Source organism: Phoca vitulina, unplaced genomic scaffold (assembly GCF_004348235.1).
Source record: "Phoca vitulina isolate PV1807 unplaced genomic scaffold, GSC_HSeal_1.0 scaffold22, whole genome shotgun sequence".
Lineage (NCBI taxonomy): Eukaryota > Metazoa > Chordata > Mammalia > Carnivora > Phocidae > Phoca > Phoca vitulina.
In genome coordinates, this window is record NW_022589725.1 from 3,033,382 (window position 1) to 3,056,887 (window position 23,506).

Below are 23,506 nucleotides of genomic sequence, written 5' to 3' on the forward strand. Positions count from 1 at the left end.
AAGTAGGGACTGATCTCAGAGAGAAGGGGAAGGAATGGCTACAGAGACGGGCCAAGAGGAAAGGACACAGAACAAGACCTCATATCCAACGGCTTCTGAGGACACAGGTGCACCTTTCTGGTGAAATCTTTTCTTTTTCCCTTGGGCAGAATTAGACACTCATGAGTGTATAAGCAGAGAATGAAGAAATATCTTGACAAACTACAGCTAAATGTCAACGCTTGAGAGGGAAGATTGGTTAAGAGACCATGAAGGGCAAGGAAAGAATTCTTGGAGTTAGGCTGAGCCAGGAAACCATAATATAACAGTTCAAATGTAGAGTAAGTTGAAGACTTATCAAGACTTAACTCAAATTGAAAAACTCAAAGCAGCCATTGTGAACTGGCAGACAGAGTAAGTATGAGGACCTAAAGGCTTAGTTCAACAGCCTTGGAGCAGGGGCTCTTTGCATTTTCAGTCATTGTTTTGCGTAGGTAATACATCATCAGGATCCAACAGTCAGAACATAAGGTCCAGGCTGTCCCCACCCAGCCCCACGTATCTTCCTGTGCCTTGGATAGGTCCACGGGGCTGCCCCACAGATCTCCCGAGTTCAGTGTGTCTAAACTCAGCTCCTCATTTAGAGGCATCTCACTCCAGGCAGGCAGTGAGAGCAGCCTTCAGCCAGACTGCCTTGGTTCAAATTCCAGCCACACCACTTCCGAGCTGTGCGACCTCAGACAAGTTACTGTACCTCTCTGTCAGTTACCTCATCTGGAAAATGAAGATGATAATGGTACTCTCATGAGACTGTTGAGAGGATGAGACTGAGTTTGCGGACACACAGTAAGAGCTGGAAGAGTATGAGCTTTTATTATTATCCCCCATTTAAATGTTGTTCTCCATCTGTTTGTTCGCTGCCTGTTGGATTCAGTAGGGTGACATTAGAAATAGGTAACAATACCTAATCAGTGGCTCAAACCAGAAAGCAGATCTTCATTATCCACTTTCGCTCACTGTCCATCCTGTTCACATTTAATCTCTCACCGAAGCCCAATATATTAAACTTTCAACCTGCTACCCTGCTCTCCAGGCCTATGACCACCTGCTCTTTAGATCACTGCTAACAGAGGCCCAGATCACCGTGCCATCCAGGCTCTAACCAGAGTAATAGTTCTAAAATGAAATGGTCATTTCTCTTCTCTTCCACAGTCCCCACGATTCTGAAAATAAACCCCCTGACACGGTCTCTAAAATGAAGACCCTTCATGATGGGATTCCTGCTATCACCTGCACTTCAAACTCCTGATGCCCAAAACTAAACTCCCCAATTCCCCAAACTCACTGGCTTCCTGGATTTCCCTCCCTGGTGAATGGTGCCACCTACTGGCCACTCGTTCACTCAGGCCAGACATCTCTGACCAGCATGCCCAGCCAAGTCCCGCTAATCTTAGAAGCTGTGGCCCCTTAGGTGTCTTTCACCCCTTCAGCCACTGTTCCAGTTCCGGCCTTCATTTACATTAATTCAAATGTCTTCAAACTGACCTTTCTTACATTCCCCTCCTTCCTCATCTACTTTCTAAGAGGCTGCCAGAGTGCTAGAAATGGTCCACTGGTATATCACTATTTCGCTTATGGATGAAACGCAAGCTATTTAACACGACTCTCTCCTTGAGTTGGCTTGGGCTCTCTCCAGTCTCATCCTTGTCCTTTCCCACTTCCCAGGTCAATGTCTGACTTTCAAGTTTAGACAGAACCTCCTCAGGAAGCCTTGTCTGAGACATCCCCCTGCACCTCCAGACCGGGCTAGGCAACCCTTCTGGGTGCCCATAGGGCATCTGGTGCCTCTGCTTATACACAGCACTGGGCAAGCAGCAGGTATTCACTAGAGTCTGTGGAAAGAAGAGTAGGAACTGAGGACAAGCAAGGCAACCCGACACCCTGCAGTCCCATGGCAGAGACCAGGACACAGCTCTCTTCCCTCTCCCAGACTTCCAAAAGGACACCACATATTTACTCCCCACTACCACACTGCTTTGATAACAGAAGTATTTCATAACAGGATAAGGGTGGGGGACTAAAAATATTTAAATAGTTTCTGGCACATAGTGAACGTTCAATGCTTTCACTTGACAAGTAATTACTGAATGCCAACTCTGTGCCAGGCAAGAGTTTGGGCCCTGGGGATAGACTGTATTTTCATCAACTCTAAGACACCACTGTTTTAAAGACTCCCCATTTATTGTAGGTATAATCAAGGAAAAAAACACAGGCTACCAGGACACAGCTGTCAATTATAAGACACATCCATTTTTTCCAGAGTGCTAAACTGTGGGAAATATCATCTAGGAGTCAATGAGAAAAGTAGTGATAAACAAAAGAGACGAAGTCTCTGTTCTCACTTCTATTCTAGCGAGGGGAGTGGTAACGAATATATATTGTCAGGTAGTGGTAAGTGCTATAATGAAAAATAAAGCCAGTTCAAGGGATACAGATGAAGGGGGCTTCTGGGGTAGCCAGGAAAGGCCCTGATGGGGAACCGATATGAGCAGAGACTTCAATGAAGAGGAGAGTGTGGGTAAACAACGTTCCAAGCAGAGGGAACATCAAACACAAAAGGCCTGAGAGGGAAATGCGCCTGGTAAGTTCAGGAACAGGCAAGTCAAGTGCAGCTGGAACAGAGTGCCACACACTCAGCAGCACATTTTCTCAAGCCCAGTGTATTTCCAGTGAAAGCAAGTATGCCTGATCTAGTTAGGGTGTGTTAAGGGGAAAGTGGGTAAAGGCTAAGAAAAGTGGCCTAACTCAGTGACCAGCAAGGTGAGTGTAGAGTCAGATGGCCTAGATTTGAATCCCAATTCTGGCACTTACAAGCTGTGTAACCTTGGATAAGTTATCTAACTGCTCTGATCCTTAGTTTACTCAGCTGTAAAATGGACAAAATAAAAGCAACTGCTTTGCAAGTTGGCTATGAAGATTAAATGAGACAATCCTTGTTGATCATTATCATCACCATCTTCTACTCCAAAGTCATTTTCAAAATTGTATCAAGGTAAGGAATAATGTTTTTGAGGCTTAAAATCCTTAAGACGACTATTCCAGATTACCAGCTGGTAGGATGGCAGCCACATGGTTGGGAAAATAAATTTTTTTGAAGGTTTTGAACTTGCCTTCTTCAAAGTTATTTTTTTAAAATCAAAGTTATCTTCCTTTGTATACTGATTGTTTCTGCAGTATAATTTGATGAAATGAAGTGTCCTGTATTCAATCAGTTATAAGATACATGGAATAGGAAGTACTGCTAAAGGAAATTTTACAGCTACCATAGCTTTCTGATGAAATGACATTACTATGTGCATTAAGTTAATACCTAGCCAATTTCCTAAATACAGAAAGTCTGCACATAAGTTCGGGGCTTTTTCCATGACTGGGAAGACCCTGTGTTGCTATTACAGGAGGCATATCTGGCTTTTTGTTCCCTCAGATCACATGTTTTAAGTAGCTTCTCTATCTCATTCTGTCATGAGGTACCACACAGTGAGCCAGGCCTGTCTGTGATGACTTGAAATTTCAGGCCACAGCAGGTTGTGTGAGTTAACGGACTTCGGAGGTATTCCCCAGAGGTTCTCGTCTTCCAAATATTCCCTGAGTAATGAGCCAGTCTCAGAAAGCATCTAACTTTATGATGGAGATATGCTTACATGAAGCACTTAAAAATTTTTTGGTTGTATTTAATGCCATAATGGAAGGAAGTAAGGTAGAATGAAGAATTCACCAAAACTGTATTTAGTACCTACTAGCCTCCAGGAATTGTTAGGCTTTGGGGATTCGTTACCAATCTAGATACAGTCCTTCCCCTTAACTACGTGAGAATTTTATCTGAAGCAGTATTTTCAAATGACAGCTTAATAACACATATTTAAGTCTTGACGCAACTCACTTTGGAACTCCTGAGAAAAAAATGCACCGTATTTTCCTCTTTTTTATTCTTTTCTAAGAGATGTTGAGAAATGGGCAGCAGTAGGACAGGCTTTTGAGACAGATTAAATCCTGATTCAGTCACTTACTAGCACTGGGTGACAGGACAAGGGGAGCTAGAACAAGGGATCTAACATCGGAGTCCCAGGCATCCTCATCTGTAAACTGTATAAAGTCACAAGAATATTACATGAGAGAACACGCACATTGCTGCCATTATTATTAGCATTATTAGGTTTGATGTTGGAACTTCACAATTAACAGATTTTTTTCATCCCCTGTCAGTTAATGAACCTTTGGCAGGAACAAGGAGAACTTAAAATGTTTTACCCAGGGCCCACTACATGCTTTATGTTTAACATCCTTATACAATGACATGTCGATTCCACTCCCAGACATGGGTCAGGAATTCCAAGGTCTGGCTGTAGTTAAGCTGGACAGACTAAACTATTTCCAGCAGCCCATCTAGTTAGGTGACTATACCTGAGTATCAGGGGGTGGGGGTGGGAGGGCCCAGTTTTGGCTTAGGTAACAACCCTCAACCACAAAGCTCGGAGAAGTACGAACGTTTAACCGGGGCACGGTGAGTGCGGAAAAGCACAGCTACTTCAGCAGAACCATTCCCGGTGACGGGGGGGGGGGGGGGTTTGCAACTGCTGCACACATCACCCCTTCTCTGCCTTTCATCTGAGCAACTGTCAGAGTCCTACTAATGGAAAGATCCCTTAAAATCACCTAGTTAGGTGAACTGCCCCATAAGCCTTTTTGCAAAATTTAGTGCGTATGTGCATTTCTCCGTGGAGTTCTCACTAGATTTTCCAAGGAGTCCGTGCCTGAAAAAAAAACGAGATTCGCTGATACAGTCCACTTCCTCACTGAACAGCTGGAGAAACTGTGGCCCGGACAGGTAAAAACAGCCGTCTCAAGTCAGACAGAGGCATTATAGCCATTCCAATTCTGGCCTCACATTGATGGCCCTGGCCGTGATTGATAACCTCCCCCGCGTCTCTGCAGGCCAGGAAACGAGGGCTTGCGTCCGAGCTCTGGAGATGGTGCAGGCCGTCCGGTTCCTTCGCACCAAGGAGACTCGGGCCAAGAGCTCAGCGGGGCTCCGGTGCCGCGAAGATTCCCCCACCCCGGCCTCGGCCCCCGGAATTTCCGTTGCCATGGTGACTCCAGGGCGAGCACCAGGCCCAGGGAGGCCTTGGGAAGTGAGGCGGCCGGGCGACTGCGAAGAACAGCTCCTACTCACTCACCTGACAGAGAGGAAGCGGACACGCCCCAAACGCCGGTCCCGAGCGAACCCACGGAGGACCGAGGACTAAGCGAGGAGAATAACAGGAAATGACGTAGACGCACGTGCTTCCGAGAGGGGCGGGTACAGGGCTTTCAAGAGGCAAGGCCGGTGCCCCGCGCCTGCGCAGCCACCGCCTGCCGCGCTGCCGAGTCACTGGGATGGGAGGAGCATGAGCAGGGGGCGGGGCGCGTGGCTGAGTGACGCAGGCGCAGTGCGACTTTGGAGGCGCGGGCTGGCCCCTCCGCGGGTTTGGATCCGGGTCAGTCAGGCGCTGCGATCCGGGAGAGACGATCTGAACTGACGGGACTGGATTCCCGGAGCGCCCCAGCTGCGAGGAGGTGAGTGCCTTGACGTGACGGGGATAGGCCGTGGCATCGCGTTTCGACCTGCCGGCCCGGCCTGGGCTCGGGCGGCTTCTCCCGGGCCCGCCCGCCTCTCGTCGCGTCGTCCCCCGGCGCTGACTGCCTGGGCCGGGCCGGGCCTGGGCCTCCCCGCGCCCCCTCGGTAGCCGCGGCCTGGGTCGGCCCAAGCTCCGCTCTCTTTTCCGTTCCCGCGCCCCCGCGGTTCCCGCCGCGTCCCGCCCCTCCGCCCGCTCCTGCCCGGCTGTTGCTTCCCCTTTTCGCCTTCCTTGGCCGCCCTTTGCCCCTTCCCGCCCTTTCCCTCTTGTTTCCGAGCCCCAGCCTCGTTGGCTGCCTCTTCGGCTCTGCTCCCGCCTTCTCCTGCATCGGCACAACTCCAGCCTCTCATTCTGGCCGGGGGAGCATCCAGCAGAGGCACCTTCCAGCTGGAGACCCCGGACGGGCAGAGCTGGGGCCTTAGACAGCTCTCCACTCCCTGAGTAAACCCCCCCGCCCCCCGATTCTGACATTTTCTCGTTTAATCGCGACCGATCCAGATTCGGGGGGTGGGGATAGAATTAACGCGGTGCTTTAGCTCTACGTCGAGAGTGTAGGGAGTGAGAAAGTGTGTAGAGAGAGATGTGAATGTGTTTTGGTCTGGGGGCCGATAGTTTCAACCTAGACTTGTTTGTGTCTTAGGGGGTTGCAGGACAGGGCTTTCTTTCCCGCACTCCGCGCTTCCTGGGAGGCTGGGAAAGTTTCTAAATAACATTGTGATGACACGCTTACGCGGGGATCCTTTATTGATCGATCTCAGGTCTTTTCAGGGTCCTGGAAATTTGGACCTAGGCTTGAGGTTAAAAGAGGTCATGGTTAAAACTACAAGATATAAATAAGATTGTGACACATGCTATTCGTTGAAACTCAGAGAAAACCAGGAATTTGCCCTTTTGTTGGAGGAACTTAGTAGAATTTTACTTGTCATTTTTGAAAAGTTGGGAAAATCCGAGGCAAAGATAAATTGCCCCTTGTGATTTAACTTAGAACAATACAAAGTAACTTATAATAGGCTTTTAAACTTTCATCTCTTTGGGAATTGTTCCATTTTCAAGAAGTCAGTGCAGTGAATATGGCAAGAAATGTCTCCACAAATTTAATATTAATGAAAAAGGGCAAACCAATTATATGTTTCCCAGAGTTAGTTGTACAGCTCTTGATTGGAGTGAATGGGAAGCCAGGAATACAGAGGGGCATAATAAGTCTTGTAATTACTTACAAAAATGCTCTGATTTAGCTCTTAAGGTCATGTCTAAGACTCGCCTTTTCCCTGGGTTAATATAACAGAGGGAAAATGTGCGTAATCAGAATATTGGAAGTCTGAAAGTAGTTTAGACAGAACTTCATTCCTAAAGTTTTAGTCTATAGCCAGTTTTTATTTTGGTCTATTTTGGTTTTCAAATAATAGATCTTTTGGTGTGTCAACAAGAATGTTAACTAAGTTTGTATAAACATCTAGAGGTCACCTGCAGTGCAATTAAGTTAGGACTATATAATTAAAAATTACATATCTGGGTGCAAAGCTTCTTAGCACAGTGTTAGGGCAGGAATGAGACTCCAGTTCTTACAGGAATAGGGTTCACAGTCCTAGTATGTGTCAGGTTTATCCTTCTATCCCTAACATCCAGTCTAGTGCTAAAGCACATGGTAGGAATTCTGTAAATATTTGTGGATGGAGTGAATTTCTGTCTATAGAATTCAGCAGTGTATATTTAGATGTGATGTGTACTGATTTCCAGAGAGTCCTGGAAAAGGGTTTGTGTAGGGTCTTCAGGGATGGGGAGACTGTCTTCAGATTGTTTAACTCTGTAAGGGCAAATAGTCTGAGCATTTGACTGACTGGTCATAAAGTAATTGAGGAAAACTATAAGCCAAACTTTAGTTCTGCCAGCAGGAAGAATTTGTTTACAATTTACAGTAGCACTCTTTAGGTGCTGTGGAGCTTCAAAAATATTAGGATATGTGATCTTTGCTCACCTCTCTCCCCAGATATATAGGACATTAATGTGTATCTGGGGGAGGATCCCCCTCTAAATCCAAAAGCATTAGAAACCAGCAAAATATGGAATTAATAATGTTTCCTCAAGTTCATGTACTGGTTAAATAAACCAGCAAGATATATGTGGGGAGTGTGTTCAGATTTTTTGATTTAAGAAGTTGCAGTAAAAGCTAGCTAAATTCTTTGGAGACTGTTTTCAGTGTTTGCCAGAGAGATCTGCCTAAAATACCTTCTTCTACATGTAAGTAAATAAATAAATCAAACGAATAGTGTTAATTCCTTGCTTCCTTATTCTGCCACTGGTACTATATGATTACATTATATCAAACATATTATGACACTGTGACCTTTGGAATATTAGAGGTCTCACAATAACCTCAAACTCACCCCTGAGAAATGAGCAGATAAGGAATCAGAGAAGTTAGAAGGGTCCACAGAGAGGCACTGCTCCTTCTGAGAGTGCCTGGCGGGGCGGGGGGAAGGGGGTTAGATGGGGTTAGCAAGTTAGAAATAAGGAAAAGGTAAAGTTAATCCTTTGCTTCCCAAATCCGCCATCTTCTATTTTTTGTTTTACCTTTTTTCTTTCTGAGTCCCTGTGATATGTTCATAGATACTGACTTATTTTTTGTTCAGATTTGATGTTAACTAATTTATTACCTTAGTGAAAACAATCAGGAAACTAGATTTCAAAGGATTTATTGACAGACTTCTCTGCTTCTCTGTTGTGTCTCTTACTGCTTTGATTGGCCCCTGTTCCCCTTTTCTTTGTTTAAATATAAAAACCAAGGTGGAAGAATGGAGAAGTTTCATTAATCAAACTGGTTAAGTGGAGATCATTTAAAGGTGCATCTACAGAAAAATAATTTATATATGTATTTACTTCCCACCTTTTTTTTTGGCAAGGTTTGTTCTATTTATCTTTTCAAGTTGCATGCATAGTTCATTTATTTTCTATCTTGTATAATAATTAAAATAATAGCTAAAAAAAATGAAGGTATCAACCTTATTGGTAAGAGTGGAATAATCAGTAGTCATTGAAACATATTTGTAATCCTGCTTTAACAATGGTAACATCTTGATATCTGAGTATGAATATTTATGTGAATATTGATATCTGGGTCAGGATTGCTTTAGAGAAATGCTATCATGTGTCATGAAGTTATACTTAACGGGAAATGTTAGGGTTGGACTACACAAATACTCAGTATCATTTTAAAGGATCAGAGTGCTGTAGGTTGATCTTTTTCCTTTTATTTTTGGTACAAAGGTCATTTTGTCTGTAGGTTTCTAGACCTCTACAACTGGACAAATTTTTACCCTGTTAAAAGGTATACTTAAACATAGATTTCGGGTGATCTAGTTTCCAAAGCTGTGTAATAGGATATTGGCATCAAGTATTTGGACAGTTTAAATTCTATCATAATAATTAAGATACAGAATTGTTGAATCACTATGTTGTACATCTGAAACTAATATAACACGTCAATTATACTTCAATAAAAAAATCTGTTATAATAAATACATGTTTCTATATCACTTCATTTGTCTTTTCTTAAGAAATAAAACCTACAGTCCCCAACTGCACTGAAAATTTCTTTTAGAAATAGAAATTTGCTTTTTTCCTGCTAACAAGTAGTAATAGTATCAGGAATATAGATTTTAACAAAAGGTATACTTTTGAACCTACCTGTTTTCACTTTGCTCATTTTATTTTTATTTTTTAGTATTAACGGCAACATCCATAGTAGTGTAAAAACTTTCACAATGAAATCTGAAGCCAAGGATGGAGAAGAGGAGAGTCTACAAACTGCTTTCAAGAAATTAAGAGTGGATGCATCAGGGTAATTAAATATGTAATATATTATTTGGGAATTGCTTACTAGATTTAAATAGCCCTTTCCACTGAAGAAGATCTCATTCTCTTCTAAAATTTCTCATTATTCATAAAAGATTAAAATGTTAATAGTGTGGCATTCTACCAAATTGTGCACAGCATTATTTTACTTATAAAAGAAACTCTTAATGTTAAATTTTGAAAAGTAACAACTCATTTGTACTCCCAAGTTGGGTGTTTTGGTTTCCCTTAGTTTTGAGGAGGGTTCCCCACCTCGCTCTTGAATCAGAATTATCAAGCAGTGTCCCATCAGGAATTTCCTCATGCATCTCGAGGGAATCACAGTGTTTTTCCCTAAAAGTGAATTGGCTCCATAGAAATCCACAGACATTCTCGATTTCATATGCTCTGATTGCTGAGTCTATCACTATGGAAACCTCTATTCATTAGGGTTCTGTCACTGAGATCAATAATCTTGGACCCTTTAGCCAAACTAATTAGAGCAACTGCAGACCAGCTGCTGTCTGCATGTTAATATTTCGCCCTTTGCAAAATGTTCTGTGCAGGACTCTTTTCATCCCCATTCTTCACCCCAGGCCAGAAGAAATATCATATCTTTGATAGATATAGGAATATTTCTTTTCATGAATGGAAAATAAACCCTAGAAGCTCAGAGTAGAACACTTCACAACAAGTAATAATCATGAGATTTATGACTCACTTTCTATGCCCTAGACGCTGGCTTAAGTATCTATACACATTATTTAATTCTCACTACCAACTTAGAAGATAGATACTATAGTTATTCCAGTTTACAGATGAGCTACAGATGAATTAAGTCACTTGCTAAAGGTCACATTGGTGAGAAGTGGTAGAGTAAGGATTTGAACCCAATTTGCCTCCAGAACCTGTGCTCTTAACCATTCCTTTATATGATACCTTGAAGACAACATGAAGAGTTGCACACAGTACTTGGCACATAGTAAAAATTAAATAGTTGTTGTTATAGCTGTTTGTTTATTGCTAGTACTTTTTTTTTTGGTCTACCAGGTGAGAAGATTTATACTAATGGGTTTGCACAGGAACTGTTAATAGTGCTCCCATTTGCTTCCATGATACTACAAATAAATATCTTCTCCTCTCAGTGGCTTTTCTCATATGGTCATATTGCCATTTAAATTGATCAGTAATTTTTAAGTCATTTTGGGAAATAAAAACAAAGCAGAGAAATAGATAGTTCCAGATTATGGTCACATTCCTTTGTGATTTCTGGTATAGAAATAATTTTTTTAGTCAGGAAAATGCTAGGAATGTGTATACACATAAACACACATATACATATAAATCCCTTAATGTATATAAATTCATATGAGTAACTCTTCATACACAGATTTCTTTCCTGGTGTTTTAAGAAGTTGGAACATAAAATTAAGCTATTTCCATACCCCTAAAAATACCTGGAACATTAAAAACAACAACATCTTTGAAGATTTAATATCTGACCATACAAGCTGTGGTCAGTTATTGCATCTTTATAGTCTGTGATCTGCTTGGAGTAAAATTGTAGAAAGGGAAGGAGCAGTGGAGAACATTTGAGAAAACTGAGTAAGAGTAGAGGGGGTGAGTCATTACCATGACTAAGCAGAATAAGACTTGTGTAATGTATCATATGGTTCTAGTTGTTTCATATTGTTGCTGATTTACAAATGGGACATCTGAGGTACTGACTCATAAACTAACCAAGCCTTGCCAGGAATTTAGCGTGATCCTGTTCAACAGGTTTCCATTCCCAATGGTATTTGTCTTATCAGGATAAATCTCTATTTATTTATTAGAAAACAACATAATCCTTTTTATCTGATTATAAGATAATACATGCTTGTTATAGAAAAATTCACAGAAACAAAAAGGAAGTAAAAATCTCAATTTACCATACCTGCTATTAACAATCTAGACCATCTGTACTTAACACCATACAGTTTTTTGACATAGTTGAGATCATAATGTATGTATAGTTGTTTATCTCATTCTGTTTCTCTTAATGTTAAGTTATAAGCATTCTCTTGTGTCATTCAAGTTCTTTGTACACTTAATTTGTAATAAAGTCCTAATATTCCATTGAATAGATGTGTCATTAATATAATGTAGTATTTTCTATTTTCTACTGGACATTTAGGTTATTCCTGTTACTTTTTATTTTAAATTAATTTCAGTGAGCATCCTTTTACTTAGTAGATTAATGTTTCTTTCTAAAGGATTGTTACTAATACCACAGCATGTATAGTAGGAGCCCAGTGTGTGTGTATATGTATATATTGAAAAGATCTGGAAGGATTTATACCAAAATGTTAATGTTGTAAATCTCTGGGTTGTGAGATTATAGACATTCTTTTTTTCTCTCAAATTTTTTCATCTTCTTTCCTGGGAAACCTGTATTACTTCTGTAATTTTAAATTGCAAAGATTTAACTTCCAGTAATATTTCAAGTTTATTAGTTGTCAGAAATACTCATTTTCAAGTTAGAATGAGTCTCCTGAAGTTTTTGTTCCTCAGCTTAGTTCTCATGGCTCTGATTTGCCCACATAAAATAAGTGGTCAGTGTCATTAGGGTTCTCTGTGGACGTAAGACCTTATCTGCCCCAGATAAACAGCCTAAAAGTCTATTTATATCCTGCTGCTGGTCATACTTCAGAATTACTCTTTGGCTTATGATTCTGCAACCATGGGCTTTTAGGGATCCCCTAAATTTGGTTTTGGAGGAAAATTTAAAAGGTGAGCAATTTTTTGAGAAACTCAAACGACAGAGAAAGGTATTAATACAAATTGTGTTTGAGTTGGTGAGAGCACTAAGTTCTCCTCCTTTCAGTTTTCTGTAAGCAGTAAACTTCGTTGTTTTCTTCAGGTCCATAGCATCTCTGTCTGTTGGAGAAGGCACAAATGTCAGAGCGTCAGTCAGAACATCAGCAGATGATACCAAACCGAAAACCTCATGTGCACCTAAAGACAGTTGGCATGGGTAAGAGCTTCTTACTGCAGATGATTTTTATCCCAATACTTTAAATTACTATTGGACTTTCCTGAGTATCCAGAAAAGAGTATGTTAGATACAGAACCCCAAACCCAATGATTAGAGATGAGCCATTCTTCTCAATTGAGAATACGCTGAGATTTGCTGTGTGGCTTGGTTCATAGACAGTTTTTATAAATGTCCTATGTGTGTTTGAGAAGACTGAGTCTTCTCTAATCATTCTTGGGTTTCTTTATGTCTATTAAATCAAGCTTTTAAATGTATTATTTGAATCTTTTTTCAATCTATCAATAATTGAGAGATGTATGTTGAAATCTTCCCTATGGGAGTGAATTTGTTTGTTTTCCCGTTAAGTTCCATATTTTAATTTTATGTATTTTGAAGCCATTTTGTTAGGTTTATACAGTCTAGGTTCATACCAGTTTAGACTGTTTTCTTCCTAATGAATTGAGATTTTTAATGATGTAAGTGACATTCTTAATTCCTCATAATGGCTCTTGTCTTAAAGTCTGTTTTTTCCAGAATTGATATAATTAATCCAGTTGTCTTTTGGTTGGTATTTGCCTGTTGTATTTTTTTTTATCTTTTATTTTCAACCATTGTGTGTTTTAAAATTTTAGGTGTGTCTCATAAATATATATGGCTTATTTTGTTTTATTCATTCTGATAATTTTTTAAACTGAGTTCAGTGCATTTACATTTATTTTGATTATTGATATATTTAGACTTGTTTCTAGCATTTTACTTTATGCTATTTGTCCTACTTCTTTGTGTTTGTTATTTGTTTTTTTACTCTTCCTACCTTCCCTCTTCTTCTCCCTCATTTTAAAAAATGGTTTGAAATGGGTTTGTTTTTTTTTTTGCCCCCCACCACTTTTCCTTCTATTGGTTTGGAAATTATATGCTGTGTTTCTATTCTTTTAGTAGTTAGCCTTGAAATTCCACTGTACGTGCTTATTAACAAAGACAAAAGTTAATCCAGTGACCCTTGAACTACACGAGGGTTAGGGGTGCTAACCTCTGTGCAGGTCAAAAATCCATATATAACTTTTGACTTCCCCAGACTTTACTACTAGTAGCCCACTGTTGACCAGAAGCCTTACAGATACCATAAATAGTCAATTAACACATATTTTATATGTTTTATGTATTATATAGTGTATTCTTACAATAAGATAGAAAAAACATTAAGAAAATTAGGAAGAAAAATTACATTTGTAAGTACTGTAGAAAATCCACGCGTGTAAGCGGGCCCTTCAAACCCTTCTTGTTCAAGCATCAGTGGTATTTTAATCCTCCGTACAGTCTTTTTACTTAGACCTCCTGACTTCCATGTGTAGTTGCCCAATATTTTAGTTTTCTCACTTATTATTTAAATAAACAGTGTTTGTCTATCTCATTTACAATTTCTTTGCTCACCATTCTTGCATCTCAGACCTTCCATATAGGATGCCTTGCCTTTCTTTCTTCCTAAAGTACTTTCTTCAGAAATTCCTTTAGCAGAGGTCTGTTGTTAGTACATAGGGTCTCGTGTAGAACTCCCCATAGAATGAATCTGAATGATGCCCCCTCCTTGTATAACATCATGTGCTATTGTAAATATACTTTGATTTATCTGAAAATGTCTTTGTTTCATCCTTGTTCTTGAAAGATACACCTGATTTAATATGCCTGAAGTCCTAGTTCTAGATTGAGTTATTTTCTCATAGCTCTGGAAGATACTCATTGTCTTCTGGCTTCATTATTGATGTTGAAAAGTGTACCCTTACTGTTCTTCTTTTTGGGAATAATCTGTCTAGTCTCTGGCTGTTTTTAAGATGTTGCAGTTTTGGAGAATCTGCAGTTTTGCTACAGTGGGTCTAGATGTGGATTGCTCTTTATTTGTCCTGTTGCAGGGTGCCGCCTCTATCTGTAGATCTCTTTCATCAATTCAGAAAATTTATCAGCCCTTATCTCTTCAAAAATCACTTGTCCTGCATGCTCTATATTCTTTCCTTGGGAAACTCCAGATTTCTTATTCTATTTTACATATTTTTTTAACTTTTACATTTTTCCAAGTTTCCTCCAAGTCTCTGTACTACCTTTTAGGTCAGGGGGAGGCAAACTTTTTTTGTAAAGGGCCAGATGGTAAATATTTTAGGCTTTGGAGGCCAAGAGGTGAGATTCAAGGATATTATGTAGGTACATATATAAGCGAGAAAATTCCTGCCCTGCCCCATTTGCCTGATGCACACCATTCTGGCCGGTGGACACACTTTGTGTTCAGTTGCTTGGTTTCAGGATGAAATGATTAGCCAGGTGGAGGCGGGGGTGGGTGGCAGTACTGGAGTCAGTTTTACCCTGTGCCCCAATGGCACCCAGATGCCAGCGTGGCCTTCTTTCCTCCAGAGAGCCCCGCACAAGCCAGACTCTTGAACTGAGATTCCACCCCTCAGGTGCTGGCAGTTGCTGACAGCAGAGCCCCAGCCTGTAGATGGGACCAGCGTGGGACCACTGCAGTGGTGTGACACATCTGCTGGCCAGGAAGGCAGGCACAGGGAGGCTCACAGTGCTAGCCCACAGGAGCAGTCCCTATGGGCTGTATGAAAACAGCCAGTTTGGACCCACAGACTGCAATTGGCTGAACTGTGTTACAGATAATTCAGATTTATCTTCCAGTTCAGTATTTCTTTCCTTAGCTCTATTCTGCTGCTTGGCCCAGCCATTTAATTTAATGTCAAATACAGTTGTTGTTGTTGTTGTTTTTAAAGTTCTTTTTATTTCTGTTTTCAGTTTTGCTTGGCAGTTTTGAGTCTCTCTTTTTCTTACTTCCTTTGCTCAGCTCTTTTATTTATTTAAATGTTTTATTAAAAGTTATGTAGAGCGTCTGGTAATTCCCAATATCCATAAAAACTTGAGGGAGTCTGAATTTATTTGTCAGCTGTTACTAGTGGTAGAAATGAATCTTAAGCCTGCTGCTCTGTGTGGCAATCATGACATCATGACATAGTGGCCATTGGCATCATCAGCCACAAACAGCGGTATGGAAGCTGCTGTGTTCGGAGCACAGAGCACACCAGTTGGGCTTTACAGCGTCGAGTGGTTTGGGGCGGGCACGTTCTGCACCCGATGTTTGTCCCAAGAAATGCAATTAGAACCTCCCCTTTACCTCTCCTGTTTCTATAGCTTGCTAATAAGGAGATGTTGAAGTTTTTGAGATGCAGACTTAGGCAGCTTGAAAACAGAGGTAGGCACATCTCTTTGGGGGAAACTTAGGACCTCAGACTCAAGAGGAGAGGAAGTAAATTTCCAGCTATCACAAAGAATCTGTTTAGGACAGCTGTGTGTCCCAACATCTTTTTGTGCACTGTTTTCCTCTTAGGTCTACAAGGAAGTCTTCACGAGGAGCAGTAAGAACCCAGCGTCGTCGACGTTCTAAGTCTCCTGTCCTTCATCCTCCAAAGTTTATACATTGCAGTTCAATAGCTTCTTCTTCCAGCAGCCAGCTCAAGCACAAAAGCCAGACTGACTCCCCTGATAGCAGCAGTGGGCTGGGAATTTCCACCCCTAAAGAGTTCACTGCAGGAGAATGCTCTACTTCTCTCGATACTAATCACACAGGGGCAGTCGTTGAGCCTTTGAGAACTTCGGTTCCCAGGCTCCCATCAGAGAGTAAGAAGGAAGACTCCTCTGATGCTACCCAAGTCTCCCAAGCAAGTCTCAAGGCCAATGATCTCTCTGACTTTCGATCCGTTTCCAAGCTAAACCAGGGCAAGCCATGTGCATGCATAGGCAAGGAGTGCCAGTGTAAGAGATGGCATGATATGGAAGTGTATTCCTTTTCAGGCCTGCAGAGTGTCCCTCCCTTGGCCCCAGAACGAAGATCCATGCTTGAGGACTACTCTCAGTCGCTCCACACCAGAACTCTGTCTGGCTCCCCCCGCTCCTGTTCTGAGCAAGCTCGAGTCTATGTGGATGATGTGACCATTGAGGACCTGTCAGGCTACATGGAATATTACTTGTATATTCCCAAGAAAATGTCCCACATGGCAGAAATGATGTACACCTGATAGCAAGAAGCTAAGTAATATGCTTTAAACCAATGAAGGGTTGTCAGAGAGATTTAGTTAATGGCAGACCTTGCGGCCACGTTATGTGAGAAGACATCTCCTTCTGCTCACTGTGCTTGCAATAAAAACTTTTCTTGGCATCTCCGTTCATCTTCGTTCTTTAAACTTACTCTCTGCGTTCTTACATACGCACCAAAGCAAGCAGATCAAAGGAAAATCCCTCTTCTTTAGAAAAAGTTTCTGGGAGATGAAGAAACCGTAATTACTTGACTGGGAGCGATGGGTATATGGTAAAAGGCTTTGTAAAGCAGTGCATTTTTCAGATCTGTTTAAGATTTGTTGGCCCGGGAAAATGAAACGTTTTGTAACTGGACTGAACATTCGTCATGCTGTAGTTGCCAGCCCAGAATCTTAGAAGTTCTATGACTGATTTGAAGCGTCTCTGATTTAACACAAGCTTATTGTGTCTTTCAGGGTTCCTTATGTTATTGTTAAGCCAGAAATCTAAGGTTTAGATTCAATGTGAATAAACTAGCTGGCCTGCCCTATATTGTTTGAAAGAATCATTAACCATCACCAAACAAACCCCTGCTGGCACTTGGTATGTGAAGTTTCTCGGGTAAGAAGCAGCGTGGAGCGGGCTGCTTCAGTTGGAAAGAGGGGGTGTAATATTTGAAACTAGCGTGCATCTTCTCCATCTATGGTATTTTAACACATGTGGCATGTTTCAGTCCATTGTAATGTAGATCTCATACCTCAGTTTCAAATGTTCTGGATGGATATTATCTCTGCACTGCCCTCCTACCCCAGCCAACCCAACACAGAATTTTATACATGCTGTATCTTGTATTTCTGGTTGGCCATCCAAAAATTCCTTCCAAAGTTTGGTGGAGAAAAAAAAAAATCTCTCCTCTGTTTCAGCTGGAGGACAAATCCCTGTCTTTTTCAGGTGGCTCCAAAGTGAATTTTACACATACCACATAACGTATTTTAATTCAGACCATCATCCTAAGTGTTCCCATCAAATTCAGTGAAAACTTGTCCCGCCATTTTAACGTCATGTTAACAGAAAGTTTAACTTTTATTTAGATTACAAAATAAGCTTTAATTCTTTACTAAAACATCCCACTTACTGGAGTGGGTTCATGACAGTGGGGTCTGGGCTTCCCACATAACGTGATTTGTACTTGGGAGAGGTGGGAAGGGTATTCCCCGGAAAAGCCCTGAACATAAGTAGTGGGAGATCTCTGCTAGTTACTAGTGTAGTGTGGATTTAGTGACATCTGCGGGTTGTGGTTTGAGCAAGGGGGCACAATACCTTGCCATCACAACACTGGAAGTGGAGAGATTTCTTTTTTTTTTTTTTTTGTAAAGATTTTATTTATTTGACAGAAATAGCGAGAGCAGGAACACAAGCAGGGGGAGTGGGAGAGGGAGAAGCAGGCTTCCCCGCCGAGCAGGGAGCCTGATGCAGGGCTTGATCCCAGTACCCTGGGATCATGACCTGAGCCGAAAGCAGACGCTTAACAACTGAGCCACCCAGGTGCCCCAGCGGAGAGATTTCTTAATAATGCTACCAGAAGGAATGCTATTGCATATGCCTAAGGCAACAGTTGTGAAACCTTTTGGTCTCACAACTCACTTACAAATGAAGGATGCCAAAGCTTTTGTTTTTGTGGGTTATACTTACAAATATTTGCCATATTAGAAATTAAAACTGAGAAATTTAAAAAATGTGTATTACTTGATTTAAAAATTATTTTATTACATGTTAACATTTTTAATTGAAAAATTAACAAAATATTTTAGTGAAAAGAGTGGCGTTGTTTTACAGTTTTGCAAATTTCTTTAATGTTTGCCTTAATAGAAGACAACTAGATCTCATACCTGCTTCTGCATTCAACCCCTTGTGAACATTGTGTGTCGTGTGACCTCTAGAAAATTCTGTACACTTGTGGGGGAATGAGCATGAAAAAGGCAGTTAATATGTTAATATCACAAAAGTCGCTTTGACCTCACAGATCCCCTGAAAGTGTAGATCCCAGACCACACTTTAAGAACCACTGAGTAGGCCATTAGAGTTTCTACTGTAAAGGCACCTACCACCCACCCCCTCATCTCCACAACTAGTGTCTTGCTTCACGTTTTGTACTGGCGAGAGTGGAGCAATTCGGGCTTAGTGTGGTACTTGAATAAAGATGGTTCCTCAGTCTTTTAAGTCCTTTTTAGCTTTTAAGTCCTGTAGTCTGGTTATTTACTTAATTCTGTATGCTAACAGAACAGTCATCAGAGAATGAAGAAAGATGCGCCTTCCTTTCAAAAAAAAGTTGTCATGAGCAGGGGTGTCGGGACAAAGTTCCAATGGCTGAGTAACCTGTTGAAGAAATCCAAGCTTGGGTGGAAGCTAAGCATTCCAGATCCATGGGAATAAGTTTTAAGTATTTACATCTCAGTCAAAATCTCAAAACATGAATCTTGAAGCTAAAAGTTACTCTGCTCAGACCCAGTTGGGCCAACTTTAATATGAATGTCCCTCACTGGAACATTTGACCTTTTGTGAGTGCAATTTATCTTTCTTGAATGCACCCTGGGAGATGGATTCAGATTATGGATTGAGAAATTTTACTCTGATGTTTTGAAAAGTAGCATCCTGACATGTGCCTTTATTAACTATTCATAGAACATTCATTCATCCATTTATTCAGCAAATACACCTGGAGTGCCCACAACCATACTAGGTGCTGGGAATAGAACAGCAAGCAGAATGACATCCTTGTACTCAGTGGAAAGAGGAGGATTCCAATATCGTAAGGGCTGGGGCTGGGGACAGGGTGGTTCTTTTATTTGGGTGGTCAGAGAAGCTTCTGTGATGAGGTCGGTGACATTTGAGCTGAGACCCAGCAAAGATGTCAATGCGGCTTGAAGCAGGAGAGGTCACGGAAGCGTGGGGCAGGGGGCAGATCATGGAGGGCCTTGCAGGCCATTTTAAAGGCTGTGATTCCTGACTAAGGTGAGGGGCCATTTGGGGGGGTTGGAGGAGAGGTGAGGCCTATCAGACTGGCCTTTACCAAGAGCACTGGCTGTTCTGTGTGGACTGAGGGGAGCAGGAGAAGGGGAGGCAAGGAGGTCACTGCAGTAAATCAGCAATGGGCTTTGGTGGCTTGGACGCTTGGCAGTGCAGAGGAAAAAATGTATTCTGGAACTAGTTTAGAGGTACAGCTGAGGGCATTTGCTGATGGATTGGATACAGGGTGTGAGAGAAAAACTGCAATTAAGGACTCCAAATCAGAAGCTGAAGCTGGCTGGAGGAGCACATACGGGAGGAGAAGTTGGGAGTCTGGTTTTGCTCTTACCAAGTGTGAGGTGCTTCTGAGACCCCCTGTGGCGACGGTGGTGGTGGACCTATACGGAAGATCAGTGGGGAGGTAGAGGCTGGAGGCACAAATGTAGGAGCCGTAAGGATATGGGTGTTACTTAGAGCTCAGACTGGAGGAGACCACCTAGGACGTGAATGTAGGTAAAGACCCAGACAGAGGACCAAGCTCTGAGACATTCCCACGGTCGAGAGGTCAGCGGAATGAAGAGGAACCAGCCAAAGCCCTAGGTAGGAGCAGCCCGTGAGGCGGGCGCAGAATCGAGAACAGTCCTATCGGTCAAGTGAAAAAGCGTTATAATTAAGAAGGGACTTGAAAGCTGCCAAATGGTGCAGAGAAGGAAAGGTGAGCACCCACAATGTGCAGGCACTGGGCATACAAGCGTGAGCCGGAGCACCAGGCACTTAGTATGCGTTCATGCTTTTTATTTGGAATGACGATAATCCTTGCTTCAAACAACGCACAGCTGGAGAAAGAGCCCACATGTGCAAAGGCACCTAACCCAGCCAGGAAAACTTGTCTGGGGAGGCGGGGCTTCTTCAGCTGAGTCCTCAGGGGCTGAGAAGTACTCAAGTGGGTTTCTGTGTGCAGGCCTTCTCTCTGTTCTGGATTTTTCGGGTCCCTCCCCTCTAGGCTCCCTAGGAAGTGATCCACACCTGAGAAATGAGAAACAAATGGAGCAAATGACTACCCTTTCTGATCAAAGAACAGAACCACAGACGAAGAAAAGACCTGGGAAAAAGCAAGAATGGGATAGCTCTTTAAAAAGTGGTTTCGAATTCATTCCAAGTTTAGTAAATTCCCCTCTCTTCAGGGAACTGGGTTTTCCTAAGGAAAAGTTGCTGTAATGCGCAGATGGCCTCCAGAGGCCTCCCTTTCCCTGGAATGCATTGGTTTAACAGGAGAGGCAAAAGCCTCTCTCGAAAAGTTCAGCACTGGTCACCTAAGGCCAGTACCAAATTTGGCAAAAAATTTAAACTTTTAAGAAATCAAAATGTCCCTTCACCAATAACATAGTTTATCAGCTTAAAAAGTGAAAAACCACAGGGCAATGTTGAGTAAACATGTATTGTGAAGAGTAAGGAGTACTTCGGTGTCAGGATATTTAGTATTTAGGGGCTGATTCTGACTTACCTCTTTGGTGACTATCTTATTAAGCATTCTAGTTTGAAGAGCAACTTATCATGTGAGCATAATATTAATAATAGCTAATATTTATTAGGTGTTTAGTGTGTCCCAAGCCTTTTTACGGTATGAAGTTACCCAACCATATAAAGAAGATACTGTTATCCTGAATACTAATAATCCTTTGAGGTAGGTACTTTTACAGTTGAAGAATTTGTGGCTTAGGGAAATTAACAGTTGGTCCAGGGTCACCCCTTGGTGACCACCCCTGTGGTCTAACTCCACAGCTACCCTACCCTACCCAGCTTGTGCTACACCTTCACGAATCCATGGACCATAGGCTGGGTAGCGTAGGTAGCCGTGGAGCTGTGTCTCTCTCTGTCAAATAAATAAATAAAATCTTAAAAAAAAAAAAAAGAAACAGTTTCTTAATTTGAAAACATACAGTGGTTCTTAACCAGGAATGAGTCAGATTCGTCTGAGGAGCTTTTAAAAAGAATACAACTGCCTAAGCCTTTTCCGGGTACAATCTATTCTTTGGTTTGGGGTGGGGGGAGCTCTGGAATCTGGAATCTTTATATGTGTTGAAGTTCAACAGGTGTTGAACTTAAGTCTTATGTGTACCCACCCTTGGTAGGGAACCACCATAGGGAGCTGCACGGATGCACAGTGGCTAAATTTATCAGGTGGAAAAGCTCAGAAGGACACAACCGCCACCCTGCCTTAGGACAGGATTATGGTGGTTCGTCCAGCATTTAACTACAAAGCCTATTGAACTTGGGCAATTCAAACTCCTCTAACTTCCACGTGGAGATGTTGCTTTCCTCTCCTCTTGGGAGCAGAGCTGGAAAGAAATGTGTGATTCTCCAGAGACCTCGGTGAGAAGTGGCAAAAGCAGAGCTCTCTGGGGTCGGCAGCGAGGCAATCTTAGACGTGAATTTGTGTAAGCAGTTCAGTCCGTCCACCTGGCCGGATGGTGAGTCCAAACCTAGACGATGCAGTGTTTATCCGGGGCTACTTGCTGCCTATCCCCTCGGCAAACAGCCAGCGATAGTGAGCTCAGAGGCTGCGTGTTTCTGCCTGGGGGTGAAACGTGGACCCAGAAGGGGCTCTTTAACAGCGAAGGAACCAGGAAGGACTGGGAGTCTGCTGGATGAAGGGAGAGAACATTTTCTGTCCATTTCTGAAACAAGAACAAATCTTTTGCGGTGACTTCAAGGAGCCTGAGTCATCGTGGGATTTGGAGTATGTCAGATTAAGTTTGAAGTCAGATAATAGTCCAATAGTTCTCAAGTGCCTTCTGTGCTTGCTTTTTTTAGTGATTTCTATCCTTCCCCTCCTCCGTATCTCTCCATCTCCGCTCCCCACCCCCCACAGCAGCTTCCTGTTCTTGATGGCTCCTACCTTTCCCAGAATTACTCTACGCTCCTGTTAACCCTGGGCTCAGTTGAGATTTCCAATCATTAGTCCTGGCCACAGCTTCATGTCATAGAGATTTATTTTTCCCTTTCCCTGAAGTTTGGTGGGAACCTGAGTGCTGGGAATCCACCCAGGCCCTTCACTCCTGACCCTGCCCCAAAAGCTTTCTGAAGTCTGGCCTCACAGGCTCTGAAGACACCAGAGAAAAAGAAAACTTGGAAAGGGGATATTTTCTAAAAAATCACGGTCCTCGAGTATTGCAGAGACAACCTCATTCCAAATAACCAGCAACCCTGTGTCTCAGAGATAAAGAAGGACAGGCTCCTCGCCCCTCAGAGGAGAGAGCCAGGGAGCGTTCAGTGTCTTCTGCAGGCTCTTTCCAGGGTTTTCCCGGGGGTGTGGAGAGGGATTGGGGGTTGTGCATGAGCGCTGGACTCGGTTTTCTCTATCTTCCAGACTCTGTTTCCAGAACCTCACTTCTCTTCCTGAGTTCCCTCCTCTGCTTTCAAAAGCGTATGTGAAACCATACCCGTTCCTTTCTCTTTAGGTCACCAGATTCCTTTACGGGACTGGCAGCGGGTATAGCCCCAGGTCCTGTTAGGGCATGTGAGTGGTGGTGGGGCTGAGATTTGCCAACCTCTACGCTCTGGGGGATTTTAAGTGTTCCAGGACTAGCTGTTCTGCTAGTCCTCCTTTTCCCTCCCCTCCCCTCCCTGATCCTTCTGCCCTTTCCCCTCCTGCAGACTCAGGGGACCCCGAAGGTGGAAGGGAGCTCCTACCCAGGGGGAAGAAAAGCCATCCAATTGCCCCAGCTGCCTACACTTAGTTCTCAGCTGCCCTTCCTCGCCCCTCCAGCTACTCCCTGGGTCTGAAGCACTAGCCCAGTTTGAAACACCCCTCCCGCTTTGAAGGAGGCTGGGCTGGCCAGGGGGTTATTTTGGGAGCAGCTTCTGAGATCCAATGGCCTTGTTAGGGCAACAATGACCTTTCTGTCCCAGGAGGAGGGCAGGATCCAGAGGGGCGGGGCAG

The 23,506-nt window shown here is 42.6% G+C and overlaps 2 protein-coding genes across 2 annotated transcripts in view; one reads left to right on the forward strand and one right to left on the reverse strand.

The window, feature by feature from the left end:
* Nucleotides 1-5,298, reverse strand: part of GDAP1L1 (ganglioside induced differentiation associated protein 1 like 1) — a 47,204-nt gene extending 41,906 nt beyond the window's left edge. The window contains exon 1 of the mRNA XM_032419485.1: nucleotides 5,214-5,298. The gene's annotated coding sequence lies outside the window, so the exon portion shown is untranslated. The remainder of the gene's footprint in view (nucleotides 1-5,213) is intronic.
* A 161-nt stretch (nucleotides 5,299-5,459) lies between these two features.
* OSER1 (oxidative stress responsive serine rich 1) lies at nucleotides 5,460-17,940 on the forward strand. The gene is made up of 4 exons (XM_032419822.1): nucleotides 5,460-5,592; nucleotides 9,373-9,489; nucleotides 12,385-12,498; nucleotides 15,872-17,940. Exons 2-4 carry the CDS (start codon nucleotides 9,413-9,415, stop codon nucleotides 16,557-16,559), a joined length of 879 nt encoding a protein of 292 aa, XP_032275713.1. The 5' UTR covers nucleotides 5,460-5,592; nucleotides 9,373-9,412; the 3' UTR covers nucleotides 16,560-17,940.
* Nucleotides 17,941-23,506: the final 5,566 nt, after the last annotated feature.